This window comes from Anarrhichthys ocellatus, unplaced genomic scaffold, assembly GCF_004355925.1.
Source record: "Anarrhichthys ocellatus isolate YVR2014 unplaced genomic scaffold, GSC_Weel_1.0 scaffold11, whole genome shotgun sequence".
Taxonomy (NCBI): domain Eukaryota; kingdom Metazoa; phylum Chordata; class Actinopteri; order Perciformes; family Anarhichadidae; genus Anarrhichthys; species Anarrhichthys ocellatus.
Window position 1 is genome coordinate 10,980,065 of NW_022280041.1, and position 16,463 is coordinate 10,996,527.

At 41.5% G+C, this 16,463-nt stretch overlaps 1 protein-coding gene across 3 annotated transcripts in view; it reads left to right on the forward strand.

Annotated features, from left to right (window-relative positions):
• LOC116385341 (RAS guanyl-releasing protein 2) overlaps nucleotides 1–16,463 on the forward strand; it is a 36,486-nt gene that overhangs the window by 3,992 nt on the left and 16,031 nt on the right. For all 3 annotated transcript variants that reach the window (XM_031850710.1, XM_031850707.1, XM_031850709.1), the window contains exons 2-9: nucleotides 8,415–8,555; nucleotides 8,760–8,862; nucleotides 8,997–9,053; nucleotides 9,310–9,441; nucleotides 9,878–10,028; nucleotides 11,196–11,369; nucleotides 14,878–14,994; nucleotides 15,353–15,634. In XM_031850710.1, the coding sequence (XP_031706570.1) occupies nucleotides 8,486–8,555; nucleotides 8,760–8,862; nucleotides 8,997–9,053; nucleotides 9,310–9,441; nucleotides 9,878–10,028; nucleotides 11,196–11,369; nucleotides 14,878–14,994; nucleotides 15,353–15,634 (1,086 nt within the window). In that variant the 5' untranslated portion in view covers nucleotides 8,415–8,485. The remainder of the gene's footprint in view (nucleotides 1–8,414; nucleotides 8,556–8,759; nucleotides 8,863–8,996; nucleotides 9,054–9,309; nucleotides 9,442–9,877; nucleotides 10,029–11,195; nucleotides 11,370–14,877; nucleotides 14,995–15,352; nucleotides 15,635–16,463) is intronic.

A 16,463-nucleotide genomic window follows, 5' to 3' on the forward strand; every position in this document is an offset into this window, starting at 1 on the left:
ACCCTTTTATGAAGCTATAAAGCCAGCAGCTGGTTAACTGAATTTAGCATAAAGACTGGAAACAGGTTTGCAAGGTAACCAGTGGAGACTCCAGGAAGTTACTGGTCTGAAGTCAAAAATAGTATTTAGCACTTGGTTTCTGTATTGCATGAACACACATGATGAACTGGTGACCTTTAGAGGTGCAGGTAGGGAGATTTTCAATGAAGCAAATGCGGAAATACCTTAAACCTGCATACTTTCAACTGGCCAGCAGGAGGCAACTCCTCTGGTTACAAAAAGTAAGTCTGATCGTATAGAAGTCTATGAGAAAATGACCTTACATCTCACTTAATTTATTACGTCAGTAAACATTGTAAACACGAGTTTATGGTCTCAATCACTAGTTTCAAGTCTTCTTTAATACAGTATGATGTGTTTAGTAAATTATGGTTCCATTCAGATAAAAGCTGTCTGTGTTTTCCTCTTAGAACTTTAACTCTTTCACAGAGTGTTTTCAGTTCATTCAAGTTAATTGTAACATTGTGGTTGCCTGAAAATGTCTTGTTCAGCATTCGGTTGTACTTAGCTCCACCCACTTCTGGTTCCAAAAAACAAGATGGCGACAACCAAAATGACGAACTCAAGGCTTCAAATGGCAGTCCGCAAACCAATGGGTGACGTCACGGTGACTATGTCCACTTCTAATATACAGCCTGTGATGTTACCCCTTGTCTTTATGCTAAGCTAACTGACTGCTGGCTCCAGCTACATATTTACTGTACAAGCATACAGTGGTTTTAATCTTCTCATCTAGCAATTGGCAGGAATGCAAGTAAGCGTATTTCCCAAAAATGTTCAACTAATGCTTTAATTTGTGGGAGTAGAAATCGTCCAACAAATCATAGTTTTCTATAAATCATGCTATGTTTCCATAAATCTGATATCTGGTAAATGCATTCTTCTTCCAAACACAATATTTGATTTATGTCTGTCATTGCATGGAATTAGTTTCGCCCCAGATGAAACACTCAACAGGAAGTGCGTTTCCTGACATCAGCATTGCAGTGGATCAGGGTGTTCCCCCCCGAGAAACAAACTGTAATATTCTTCTGCAAAAAATGATGTATCACATATGCTCTTTGACACAGCTTGCTATGTGGCCTCAGCGTTCACTCATCACAACATGAGAATGAAGTTGTGTGATAGCTCAGAGTAAGGAAAACCCCCAAATGTAGATAAAAAAAACACTTTATCTAAGAATAAAAAGTATTCATTAGAAAAACGCACTGCATATGTAATTGATTTTTACAATCACAAGTGTGGACTCGCACATACAGTCGCCACATTTCACACACGCATACCAACACACCCTTCCGGTATTTGTTATGAAGCAAACTTTCACATCTGTTAAAAGGACAGAAGTTTGAGCAGGAAGCTTCATAACAAAGCAGTAAAAACAATGTGACACAATGATACATTCTTGCGTTTGGGGTCGGGGAGGAAGATATTATAGCAGCACATGGCAGTGCCCTTTCTTGTCTCACACATTACACTTTTCATTTGAAGTCAGAAAGTTGAGATGTGAGATATGAGAGTGTGCCAGATGTGGAACAGGATGCATGACTTTTTTTTGTTTTGGAGGACGTAATAAAACATTACACTCAAGCAGCTGCTATGTCCCACGAGCACATTGTGAAATATGCATATTTCTCTTCTTCTTCTTCTCTTATTTCAACATTATGAAATAGTGCTGCTTGCACTCTTCACATATACAGTATTAGTTTTGCGTTTGAGGCAGATTCACGTTGAATTTTCTCTTCATTACTACCCCTCCCTATTTGATATCTTTCCCTCTTTATCCAACAATCTCTTTCACTTTTGACTGGGCTGAAGCGAGGTCGAGTATGCTCTCTTCCTGCCTCCCACTCTCTCTCTTTATCTCCCATTCCTCCCTCCGCCTGCCTACCCCCCTCCGTCCCTAAGGAGCAACTGTAGCTGCTAATCTCAGTTTGCAGCCGGTGAGCCCCCACCGGTGTGGCATTCTGTGTGTCCAGGGAAAAGGAAACGTTTCCCTTCCTGCTTTCAGTACCCTGCAGTCTGTAAATAGAGCCTGTCACCAGCCGCTCTGTAGGACCCTATGAAGAACTATATCCGTCCCATCATGCGACACTCTTCCTTCACAACTTCCTGAAACAAACTAGTGGGTGTTGGGCAAGAGATAAGGGTGCTGTGTGTATAACATGAAGAAGTGGTGTTTTTTTGCAATCTTGTAATTCTATTCACATGGACTCATAAGGACATATGAGCTAAAGCTCTGAAGTGCAAATGATGCACTTTGGAAACTGGGGTCAAAGTTAAAGTCAATAAAATACCATATTCATTTGAGACATCAGTTATTTTATATAGTTACATAATATAAAATGGGGAAACAACAGCGGATATTAGACAGATAAGAGGGAAAAAAAACTCCTCTGTGATAAGACACAAAGAGGATCATGGGAAATGTGGTCTTCGTTTTTAGAAACATGAGCACTAGCAATACTACTGATGTGAGAAAAAGTCTCCTATCAGAATCAATATCACAGTTTGATGTAGATATAGATATAGATGAATACCATGACATGCTAAATGCTATGTAAATGTACGGAAATGGATGTTCAGTACAATCACCATTTTAGTGTTATTATTATAATACAATAATATCATGTTATATGATAATATAACACAGAATGCCTCCTGTGTTGATTCTGCATGTTCTCCCAGTGTCAGCGTGGGTTCTCTCCGGTTTCTCCAGGTTCCTCCAAAGACATGCAACTTAGGGTAATTGAAGACTTGCCTGTAGGTGTGAATGTGAGTGTGAATGGTCTCTTTATGTCAGCCCTGTGATAGTCTGGCAACCTGTCCAGGGTGTACCCTGCCTTCGCCAACGTCAGCTGGGTTCGGCTCCATCCACCCCCGCGACCCTGATCAATATACAGGTTAAAGATAATGGATGGATGGATTATAATTAGTGCTGGGCAAGTTAACGTGTTATTATCGCATTAACGCATTCATTAATTAACGCCGACAATTATTTTATAGCGCGATAACGCATTTTTTTATTTTTTATTTATTTTGAAAGGCCGTTGCTCACTGGCAGCGGTGAGGAATGGAGACTACTGGACATCGCTGCGGTAAAGTCAGCAGACACTCAGATCTCCGTGGTCAACTCAGCAGACACTTACACTTTAGTGCACCTATATGCTGAAATTCATGGTAAACTCATTTAAACGGATTGGGAGCGAGTGAAGGACTTTGAAAGTTAGCGGAAAGATTAACATGAGACAACATCCGGTTTCTTCAGACGAACATCCGGTTTTCAGAATAAGATGCCAACAAAGTATGAATTATATTCACATTAAGTATAAAACATGCTGCATCTCGTGAGTTAAAGGGAAAATACACCTAAATTGTGGGTAAAGTGTCTTTATTCTTTGATCGCTGGGTAACCATCATCACCTCGGAGTTACAGCATTATTATTATTGATGAACAGTAGAGCTGCATTCACATGCTCTGACTGTCATGAAGACAGACATTTTTGCTGAAACGTGCTGAAACATTTTATTCCTGTTTCACAGCAGTGGAACGTTTCATATACTGAGCACAGAGAGTGAAGAGATAGAACTGCTACTGTGTAAAGGGAATACTGCTGTTAAAACCTTATTTGTTTAAAGTGTTTACAAACCAAATGTTATTGATCGCAATTAATCGCGATTAAAAATTGTCATCGTTGCCCAGCACTAATTACAATACATAATGTACCAAACCATTAACAACTAATTTGTTGTTGATGAATAATTTAAATGATAAAAATAGCAACTACACTATAATTTGTAATATGATCATATAAAATATATAAACTAAATAATTACAACTTGCTCATAATTTTGGCAGCATTTCATTTCTAAAATGGAATCCCATTCTACAGATGCCAAAGTATTGCAACTGGTTTGACCATAATATATATAGAAGTTTTAACAAGACTAGCGGTTCCGTGAGGCTGTGCTTGGGCCCAGCGGTGCATTTGAGCTAAATGCTAACATCTGCATGCTAACGCAATCACAGTGACAATGCTATCATGCTGATGTTTAGCAGGTAATATGTTTATCATGTACACCATCTTATCTTATTTAGTATTTTGTGTGCGTAGAAACAGCTGTTTCCTCTCTCTCTCTCTCTCTCTCTCTCTGTTGATACATACAACTTAAGCAGCTGAAACAATATTGTGTGGCTCATTTTAAGTACACATTTTGAGAAAAAAAAACATGGATACATTTCATTCTGTTATTCATAAAACATTTTTAAAAATTATTATTATATCAGACAAGTTACCCGGGCCACTACCCCCCCGGGCACCCAGCTTCACTGGTCTATGTTAGATGTTTCCTAAAGACCAAAGTAGGTCCATCACTGACCAGCCAACCAAGACATCCCTAGAGCACTGCCTTAAGTGTGACTAAATGCTGGAGATAGAACCTTTAAACATGTTTGTGTGGGGCAGAATGTACAGACTGTGTGTGTTTTTCAGTGTCTGTCTAATAGCTAATTAGAGTGAATCAATGTGTCCCTATTTTGTAGCTCATGACTATTATCCATGAAAACATCAATCAAACTTGTTTTACCCAAATGCCAGAGGGGAGGGAATAAAGCTAAATCAATGGTTATATGGATACTGTGCATTAGCTCAGGATATTATCTGGCATAGAAATTAGCCCACAATGGGAATATCAATAGCAGGATGGATATCATTATCTGTGTGTCTGTCAGTGTCTGATCATCAATCAGTGCTAAGGTCACTTTTAAGACAAGAAAAGGCGTTGAAAATCTATGCTGCCAGTTTCTTTTTATTGTGTAGACTTTTTTAGAAGGCATTGGCTCAATCTGATGTGATTTAGACAGGAAAAAGCCATGTATTCACCAACTAATTTACTCCATTTGATGGAAAATATATACTCAATCTAGTATTTAAAGGTGCTGAATTACAAATTCAGAGCATGTCTTTGATTGAGGGATTGCCTCCGCACATAGATTGTATATAAGAAGTGGACGTACCTTTGGGTTGTGGACTGTGCATTTGAAGGATTTTGGCCATCACCATCTTGTTTTTTTTGCAACCAGTGAATGGAAGTGACCATATTTGGACGGCAGATGGGTGACACTGGTTGCGACCTGTCAATCACAAGGTAGCCACTCCTTAAAGCATACCCTGCTTTATTGTCTATTTTACTCTAAATGGGACCATCATTAACTAAATGAACATTCAAGTGAGATCATTTTCTCCGGAGAGTGGGCGTCTGCGACGAAAATGTAGGTCGGGACGGCGTTATCAGCGGTAACCGAGCAGAGTGGCCACGATTAGATAGCTAGTGGAGCACAGGTTAAGAAGCTCGAATTACAACACACTGAGTGTGACTTTATCCTCTGCTCAGGTATTACTCCACTTATTACTCCACTATATTTGCTGCTATATTAATGCTCTGAATTTGGAATTTGGCACTGTAGTGTAGCTGAAACAATACATTTGAAGAGTATTCGAGTTTTTCATGTTGTTTTATGGCTATAATACCGAGAGTTAAAAGGACAGCAGTGAGAAGGGGTCTTTCTGTGTTAAGCCAGAAGACGTGACATTTTCAATGCCCACTAAACCAGCAGCACACTACAGATTCCGCACGGTCAGGATTGACCAGGCACCGTCAACAAGGGGGACGGCTGTATGTTCCCCTGAAAGCACAGAGAGAATTGTACTCTGGGTCATAACAAAGAGCTCCAGTCAGTGGAGAATGGATAGCAAGATGGTATCATCATCAAGACGGGCACAGCCTGTGCCGCAGTGCCAGACCAGGCTCTATTTAGAGCAGGTCTACCCTTTGTTTTGTTCAGTGTTACGGCCTGTTCGGACGGATACAATCGGCCTTTGCATCTGCAGAGAAAGTAACATCCTCGGCTCTTGAGGACAGACTGAACTGAACGGTAAAAGATCTCCACTTTGTCACGGAGAAATCCATTTCAGCCCAGATCTATATGACTCTCGTTCATAATGGCTCTTGTTGTGTGGCAATTAAGGACCCAAGTCCACTTTCCTTCTGATTATATTCATGAGATTTCAGCAGTGGTGTCTGGATGTCACAGGTCTTGGATGTTTTTTTCTTTTTTTTCTTTGAGGTTTCAGACTATGGCTCCGACGTATTTCCTGCAGTGACCTTAGCATCCTCACAGGAACTTTCATGTCTATCTATAGCAACAGCACATCATTTTGATTGTGGTCCGGCAGTCTGTCATATAACCCGTTATCTCTCCGTGATCTGACCACGTCCTTTTAGAAAGGCACAGATTTGAAGTTCGCAATTTCACTCTTTCCTCATTATCATAAAGACTTTCGCTCACTCACTCTCACATCGCTGAAGCTTTAGGGTTGCACTTCCTCCTCTTTCTCTCTCCCCTGCAGAAATGTGTGTTTGCAGGCATGTAGCTGAGACAGCTCGTGAAGCCTGTAATTGAGTGTGTCCGCCCACCGCGTTGCAGCAGTGGAAGGCTTCATTGTGTCAGGCACAATAGACACATACACATACTCATCACCCTCTGCAACAGAACCACAACATTGAAGAGCCATTAGCAGAAGCAGCCGCTGGGGGTCACTTTGTCGCAACCTCGGCGTTACCTTCACGCTTCATCATCAGCAATGTACCAAAATTATCCAGCGGCTTTCTTTATCTCCTATTTTACCACCAGATTGAGCCGTAAGCCGTATAGCAGATAGGATTAGTGCATTTTACTTCTTCACACACAATAAACACGTCCAAGGTAACAGCAAACACAATAAAAAGATTCCCACAGGTTGCCATATTTGCCTCGGTAAAAACGTGTATTTTGTGCATGTGTGTCGTGTGTGTCGTGTGTAGAGGTGTGTGGAGGTGTGTAGAGGTGTGTGCTGTGAAAGTGATGGGGCAGTATGGATGTTGTTGCCATGGTTCCCTGCTGCGAGGACTTGTTCAATCACCCAAGAAAATTTCTTTCTTAACTTATTTCTGCAACACATGCGTGATGGAGCAAAATTGCCACCGTGCATTTTCAATGTCAAGCATGTCAGGGACAGATAATAAATTGTGGTTTCCTGTCGATTGTGGCTCTCTATCAGTTTTTTCTGGAGAAGCCACACTGCGGTCAAAGCAGGCTGAGCTGTCTGTCATATTCTGCTATCACAATCACCTTATTTGTATGCTGAGTTTGTATCGGTGTAAGATTTTAGCCTTGCCTATCTCAGTGTATGAATGTAAATTAGAAGTCAGACGTCGTGGAAGACCAATATGAATAATTATATCACTTAAACTCAAACTGCCAGTCAATATTTTAGACGGTATTTTTGAAGATTTTACTATTTGCGGTGAAAATAAGTCTTTAGATGCTTTACTTGAGTAAAAGTAGCAGTACCACAGTGTAAAAAAACACTCAATTACAAGTAAATGTAGACCCACTCTCATTACTGATACTATGTGACCAAACTGTGGAAACACAGTGTGTGTTTTAAGTATCTGGGACAAAGTCATTTTGACAGACAATGTTGTTTTTATATGTAAGAAAGCTAGTCAGAGACTGTTTTCAATTAGGAGACTTAAGGGGGTTGGTGTAGGTCCTGAAGTTGTAGAAGGAGCGTATGTTAGAGAGCACCCTTTTTTAAATATCTGTGTCACTTCACTGTAGTAAATAGAAACAAGCTGACTAGGATTGTTAAGACAGCTAGGAAGATATGAGGCCGCCACCAAAAGCCATTACATGACCTCTTTATTCTGTTTTATGCTCTATTCTAAGATTGTACTTATCAATCAATATTTATCTGTAATGTACTGAGATAGCATTGAACACATAGTCCTTCTTCAGATATCTCCTGATAAGACATCTTATCTTAAGTCTATATGTCAGAACTGTCAATTCTATTGTGTATTGTTGCTAGTGTTAACGCAAGGGACCCAAAGAGGGATTGCTTTTGTAATCCCTTCTCAGTTATCGTATTGGCTCCTGTATCAACAATACTCAGCCAAGACAATTAAACTCTTCGCTGAAAGCCGGACCAATTATTTTTTTGCTCCTTCAAGTAGTTTTAGTTTAGGTTTTGCAGATTGACATTTTGAATTTGTTGGGTCAAATCGAACCATCATATCAGCAGGGGATGATGACATTGACCGGCAGACATCCACGTTAATATAGCAGCTTGAGCGTAAACAGTAATTGGTTCTCTCTCGCTCACTGCAGTGTGGAGCGGTATGCAAAACAAATGACCACACAACTATTTTAAACATGCGGCGATGGCCACTGTAAATTTGATTTCCTCTCTCTTTATACAGCAATTACTCTCTCTTTGCTCCCCTTTGATCCTTTCATCTTCTTCTGTGTTCAGTGAGAGGAAACAAGAGCCAAACCAGCGAGAGAAAGAGAACGGAGGGGGTAAAAGAAAACAAGAAAGGAACGATGGAGTCCATATTGTCGGAGCAGTCGGCCGCAGTGGACGAGCTGGTGGAAGCGTGCATCCAAGCCTTCGGTGGGTTATTTGAACACTCTCAATAAAACTTGTTAATTGTTAAATTATATTTTACAAATTTTATTTGGAATCTATGTATGGTGTTGAGTAAATGTGTGATCAGACAATGACTCACACACTGACCAACATAGATGCACACTAATAGACAGCATCTGAGTATATCCTCTTGATAATGAGTGACGTCCTATTTTATTCTTCTTCTAGATGAGAGGGGCACTTTGAAGGATGTTTCCTTAGTCCGCATGTTTCTCATGATGCACCCATGGTATATCCCTTCAACCGACATGGCTAAGAAGCTGGTGCTCAAGTATCCTTTGTTACACCTTTGTTTTCTGCTACCTCGGACATGTATCTGTGAGATCTTAATGAGATTTAAGAGAGAGTATTCCGAGTCTGAAAAGGGAAATTTGCAGCAAGGTTTCACCTTGACTTTGAGATAAGATCTCAAGACGAGAGCTGCACTGCTGAGCGCCGAACAAGAATATGTCACCTTGTCAAGTAATAAACCGTTATCTTATTCTTTAACAGCTGCTTGTGCTATTCCTTTCTGACCTTTAGTCTGATGATTTTATATATGGGTTTGTGAGTTTATATTGACTGTACTCACTTTTTATCATCACATAAAGCAGCTAAAGTGTTGAAAGGTCCTAAACTCAGTGTCACATTATTGTGCAGAAACAAGCATATCCCCCCCCCCCCTTCCAGTACTTTTCATCATCGGTCTGTCTTTTCATCCCTTTGTTCTGCCTTCCAGGTACTGGATCTCTGAGTTTCCAGCAGAGTTCAATCTGAGCCCGGAGCTGGCGGACCAGATCAAAGACTTTAAAGACCTCCTGACCACCGAGGGAAACGAGAGCCAGAGCCAGCTCATTGACCTTACCAGCGTGTGAGTCATTTGGTTGTTGAAAGCTGTGCGTGCTGTTGACAATGTGAATGAATGTCTCGGTCTGTGGGTGTTTATGTCAGCGTGCCCTTTTATTGCCTGTTCTCAGAATTTGCTGAGCTGTGCTACGCTGGGTCAGTGACTTCTCCTTTTCTCATAAAAAGCCAAACCTCAATTTTTCCCTAAACCTAACCAAGTAGGTTTGTTGCCTAAACCCAAGGAAATGTCTGGCAGAACGCCCAGAAGGAAAACCTCTACCATGTGCATTTTTCTTGGTGACCTCTACTTCCCTTCAGTGTTGGCTTTGTGGAGCAGATTTTTGATCTATTGCAGCTGAGGGAATGTCCTTCCAGAAATAAATTCTGCAATTGTAGAAAAGTTTGATCCAAAAGACCTAAGAGAGCACTTTTCATAAAATATTCTTTATCGTCCCTCCCAGGCCGTCATATAAATGGAAGAGGCAGGTGACTCAACGTGTCCCGTCAGTGTCCAAAAAGAGGAAAATGTCCCTGCTGTTTGACCACCTTGATTCCTGTGAACTGGCTGAACACCTGACCTACCTGGAGTACAAATCCTTCTGCAAGATCCTGGTCAGTTTGCCCGCAGTCTGTGGTGAAGCTGAGTATCGACTGTGATGTTTACAGCTCTGAAATTCTTAATTCTTAGTAATGTCACATGCGGCAAGCTCATTGCTTAGCAATAGTGGTTAAGATCTGCTTTTACTGGCAGTAATTATATTTATTTTGAGGAAACATTTTGGGAAGCAAAGTTGATGACTGGGTGTGTGCTAATTTCAATGGTAGATGCTTTTAGATAATTTATTCAAGTGTGATGGTGTTGGTGGCACGGTGGGGGCAGCGGTGGTGATTTGTCTTTGTTTCTCTTCTAAAAGAGATTCTGGCTCAATATGAAACAAAATGAGCCATAAATAAAAATATAAAGCATCTAGCCCACTGGTCTAAATGTGCAGAAATAATACTTTTCTGCATTTGGACTAACTGAAAACAAATCAGTTTTTTTTATATTTCCCTGATTAAAGATTGGCTAAATCAGTCAGAGTGTCAGTCAGTTGGCTGCTTTGTTATCCACGTTGTTCATTTAAAGGAACAGTCCAACATTTGGTAACAATTACAAAGGTAAAAAATCTTTTTGATAAAAGCACATAGCTCCTTGTAAAATGAATTGTTTGTTTTACACTTTTCTGTCTGTACAGATACAACAAACTATATATGACGTGTTAATTAGTAAGCTTTAGAGGGGCTGGATGGTGGATTTTGTTACTTGTGGACAGCTGTCTCCCCCTTTCCAGCTTTGATGCTAAATTAAGCTAAGCTAACCAGCTGCTGGCTCCAGCTGCATATTTACCATACAGACATGGAAGTGGTATTAATCTTCTAATCTACACCTTGTGAGGAAAGCAAATAAGCATATTACCCAAAATGTCAAACTACGCCTATAAAGCAGCACTCCAGTGATTTAGTGTTGCACTTCCAAAGCTGGGGGACATACAGGAGACATTCAAAAATAATTGTCATATTCAAAGCATCAAAACTGAAATATCCTGTCTTTTAGTTAGGCCAAAAGTACTGGATTCTACATTTCCCAAAATGCAACTCAATAGTGCCTTTTGTTAGACCTTTCCTGTTAGACCATTCTGAGGATACAGTTGTCAAGATTTATAGATATATTGGGATGTAAGCATGCAATTTGTTTTAAATAAATGAAATGAAATGTGTAATGCTACTCACCTCTTTTAGTTTCAGGACTACCACAGCTTTGTGATGCATGGCTGCACAGTGGACAACCCCATCCTGGAGCGTTTCATCACCCTTTTCAACAGCGTCTCCCAGTGGATCCAGCTCATGGTGCTCAGCAAGCCCACCGCCCCGCAGAGAGCCGCCGTCATCTCCCACTTCATCAGAGTGGCACAGGTCTGTCCGCGCGGCCCATTAAGGCTGTTTACTGCAGGGGTTTTAAACAGAGCTGGAGGGAGCAGGGTCCGTGTAGAAGCAGACTGATGGGAGATCATTTCCTGTAGCTACAGAGAAAGAGGAGAGAAAGTTGTAAAAAGGTGAATTACAGATTGAACAGTGAGTTGTGAAGAGAAGGTTAAAAGTCACGGTGAATTCTTGATGACTTGCTCACACACACGAAGATGCCATCAGAACCCATTCAGTGGTGCAAATTATGAGAAAAAAGTGAATTTAATTTGAAAAGGTTTTAGAGGTATTAGCATGTTAAGATGCGTACTGAGAGCTCTTTAAGATAATGTTGCTGTCAAGGGAAAGCTTCTCCAGGAATTAAGAAAGACTTGTTTTAGCTGGGTAATGATGCATTGTAGGCATTATCCAAAGGCTTTGATGAGCCTAAGGGCCTAAGAAAAATGTTTACAATCGGACAATAAAATATAATAACCCCCAGAAGAAAATGAGTTATTTGCTGCAAAGAATAGAAACAAAAATGAAGACAATTCATTATACAGTATGTATACTTGCTGTTGGTTAGAAATAATTAAATGATGCATCCTACAATCTGTGGACATTGTATGCAGGTGGCATGACTCAGTAATATGTAATGAGTAATATTTGCAGGTTCACTATTTATTATTGTGTGTTATTTATTATTTGCTAATTAGCACTAAATGTTTCGCATGTAGTTTAGTCCCTAAAAACATTTTTTTACCTATTTTTTTGTAATTTATACCTGATGATGGCGCTACATTAAAAGTCAGAAGATGACCAAAGTTGTTATAATTCATCCTTAGAGCGGCATGAATGTGTGTACCAGTTGTGGCAGTCGAGACATAACACAACATACTAAAATCGTCATTCTGCTGGAATAGATAGTGGATCACTAAATGCAGTTGTTGCGCTAATGTGTCCAGTAGATACACGGATATTTTATAGGATAATTGAACACTGCGAACAATGCTGTTGGAAATTATCAGTCAACAGGATTCATCCTCTTGGGATTTTGAATATCTGCACCAACGTTCTGGGAAATCCATCCAGTAGTTGTCCTTTTGTATTTCATGTGAACACCAAAGATTTCAATCTGAGAGGAAAAGTCAAGGGATTATCAAAGCCAGGGTTCATCTTCATGGGATCATGAATGAATGAAAATGTCATGTCTGTCCAATATTCATTGAGATAGTCTACTATAGTGTTGGCCGAATTGCTGTCCCTTCAAATTCAATAGATTATAATCCTAAATGAAAGTTAAGCTATCCTTCATCTGTCCATATATCCACATAAGTAGCTCCTCATTTCTGTGCTTATCGACTGAAATCATGAAAATGGCTCTAATCTTAATCTGGTCCCTCCCCGCCAATTCCAAAAAATTCCAAGATGGCTGCCTTATATGGTCCTCTGCCCATGTGTCTTGAGACTATGTTATCCTTTCACTACAGAAACATCCCTTTAAAAGCCGTCCTGGGCTTCACTGTAATTGACACCGTTTCAGTCTGATTTTATCATTTGCCAGATGGACTGGGTTCTTCCTCTATGCGACAATTCACTCATCTCCGCTGAGCGAGGGAGCTTCAGTCGACCATAGAAAGTGCAGAAAAATCATTTTCCTCCTAAAGGCCTGCAGTGCTTATGTGGATGCATCCTCATCACTTATTGCTAGTCTACTCCTAGAGTGTTACCCATTTTCCATCTATCCTTCTTTTCAGCTGCAGAACAAACTTCTCTCTCATAATCTATTCAGCGGGGTCTCAGTAGGGTTCAACACCTCCTTCTGTCTCAATACAGCAGCACTCCAACATGTCAGCAGAGCTCTTGTCCCTCACTCTTGTCTCACCCTGCTCGATTTTGAACACTTGGACTCTTTCCAGTGCTTTGACAGTGTATTGGTGAAGACAGATGCTGATTGTGACCAGCTTTGATGTGTGGGATGAATGTCAGATCAGCTGCTGACGGCCTGTGAATTACATCTACGGGCTCCCACCTCCTGGTCAAATTATTTTTATATCCCTTTCCATCACCTCTGTCAGCGCCCCGAATCATCTCTGTGTATTTTTGGCATCTTTCAGATTTATTCTAAGTAGTTCAATAATAATTAGCAGATGTTAGCATGCAAACATGCTTAAGTATCCAAGTTAGTATGAGTGCAAACGCCTGTGCTTGCATAAAGGTACACTTAAGGGTCCCGGTTTGGAGGTTTGAAATATGGTCGCACTACGCTGGCATGGCTGTAGACTCTGAGTCTTGGAACAAGAAGGCTTTTTTTATTTTATTTTTTCTTTGTCCATGCATCACATGTTCATATTTATAACTTTTCACATCCTAAACTGCCAGTTTAAACAGTGGCTAGTGTGTTCACATAATGATGACCAGTGTTCCCCACTTTGAATGTAAAGCCCAGAGGTCAGTTGGGTCTCTGTCATTCATACTGAATGGGTGAACACATTTGGGTATGCATGAGACAGACAGACCGTCCCAGCTGGCAATCCTGTTGTTAATTCGCTGCCAATTTACAAATGGTATTCAGAAATGTAGCCCAGTGTGAGAACACGCAGGGATAAATATTATGGTCTAGCTGATTACAAGTGTATTCAAAGTGGCATGGACATACTTGACATTTCTCAAAGCTTCCCTGCGCCGGTTGTGTCCTATTTCAGCTTCCTGGTGGGAGCGCATTACAAATGACTCATGTTCATTAGTATTTCTTTCGACTGCACAGACTTGCGTTATGATTTAAAATGCAAAAACGTCCCTTTCGCGCTGATTAGAAAGCTCCATTCCAATTTATTTCACAATATATTCTGCGTGTAGGCATCTGTGCCTTCTGGCTTTGATAAATAGCCACATCAACACATCGGCTCTGTGATAACAATTAGATGACAAGAGGATGCATCCATCTGCCAAACCTTTTCGTACACACAGCGTTTATTCCACACCCAGTGGAAAGTCCCGGCATGTTGACAATGAAACCTTTCTCAGGCCTCGCCGACGGTCACATGCGCGTACAGCTTAACCGTACCCTGCGAATGGTGGGCTGCCTTCCACACTGCTTTGCCAATTGATTTCAAAGGGTGTTTGAGCTGAATCAAATGATCCCCTCTGGCAGCCCTCCCACACAGCTGTGACCCCATTGATTTTCGGTGAGATGCCACGCAGGCTGAAGGGCAGCGGGGAGCCCTGCGGAGTGCCATTCACAAAGTATTAGCTTAGGGTTGACAAAAGCAAGTTAGAGCCTTCAGTAATATGTTGGTATACACAATAACTCAGGTTATGTGTGGATGTGCATGTGAGCTGCTGAAGACTAGAATCTAACTTAAAGCTTTTATATTTCAGTCTGACTCCTTATGCTGTAAATCTGTTTTGACCTGTGTCGCCTTCTCTCTCCTTAAGATCCTTTTTGGCAGCGGCTTACACATTCATTCACCGCCTTCTATTTCACCCTCACCCTCAGAATCCTCCCTCTCGTCCACAGAAGCTGCTGCAGTTGCAGAACTTCAACACGCTGATGGCTGTTGTGGGCGGCCTCAGCAACAGCTCCATCTCTCGTCTCAAAGACACGCAGGCCCACATCAGTGCCGAGACCAACAAGGTGCCGTCCTCCCGAACATCACTGATCTCTTTCTGGCACCCACAGCCAAACACTACCAGGCAAATTCAATGTTCACTGCATGCCGATGATTCCGTAATCCACATCTCCTCTGTGTGAGCTGCCAAGCTCCCTATCTGTGCCCATTACTCCTACACACTGGCTTTTCAGAGTTATGAATTTGGGCCATATAACTGGAAAGTTACAGCCTCGTCCGTTATGTAAGTCTATCTGGAGCAAAAGTTTTCCAGAATGTTTTTGATTTCTATAAAGAAATCTCTCTTGAGACAGGCTTTCTGTTTGCTGCCAACTATCATCTTATCCCTCCAATTCCATCCCCATGCTTTCACTCAACCTGCAGGTTTTCAACAACCTCATTGAACTGGTGACGTCGTGTGGGAACTACATTCAATACCGCAAGCGCTTCTCCGAGTGCTCGGGCTTCCGATTCCCCATCCTCGGCGTGCACCTGAAAGACCTGATAGCCGTGCACGTGGCACTGCCGGACTGGGCCGACAAAGAGAAAACGCGGGTCAACCTGGCGAAGACCCAACAGCTGTACGCCATCCTTCAAGAGCTGGCGCTGATCCAGATCACACCGCCTCACGTCGACGCCAACACAGACCTGCTCAACCTGCTTACGGTGAGTGCAAAGAGTGGACAGAATGTATAAGTGCAGCATCCGGGACGTCTGGCCTGAATTAAAGATGTGCCCCCGAAGAACAGCTTGTATCAGGTGCTGCGAGTCTGTTATTCCTCATGAAGTGCGAACTTGAAAGCATTCATTAACCACCCAGACAGCAGTGAAGTAGGAGGAAAAACGTTGAGAAGGACGAAACACTTTGTGTCCAGCCAGTGTCACACATCTGTTTGATGCACAGAATTTGTTCTGCTGAGATTTGATTGGCTCGTTGTCAGACAGACTGTAGCCAGCTGGGACAGAAATCTGTGTACAGAAAAAGGCCAGAGATTATATGTAGCCAAAGCATTCAAAACATGAACCTTCAAGCTCACAGCATTTAGTTGTTTTCAACAGGTCCACAGTGGTTTATGTTGATCATCATTGATATTCAATTCAATCAATAAACACTTTCTTAAAGAGGTACTCCATAGCCTCTTTCATCTAAATGTCTACCTCTTTCAAAACCCTACATCGGCAGTTTGTAATGCAGGCTTTCTGTCTGACGGTGAGGTAAAGTGGCTGTGGACGAGGCGGCGTCAAACCTAATAAAATCAATATCAGTTGAAGTGTTTGCTATATTTTAGTCACGGGGCATGATGAGGACTCAAGCGCAGACAGTCAGATGCAGTGAGAAAAAGGGTTTTTAATGAAATACGAACACAGGGAATCCGAGGACGAGACAAGAGAGGCAAATCCAGCAGGACAGGCAGGCGTGGGAAACCGGGAGCAGGACAAGACAAACAGTCGGGTACAACACAAACAATGACCTGGCAGTGAGTGACTGAGACAG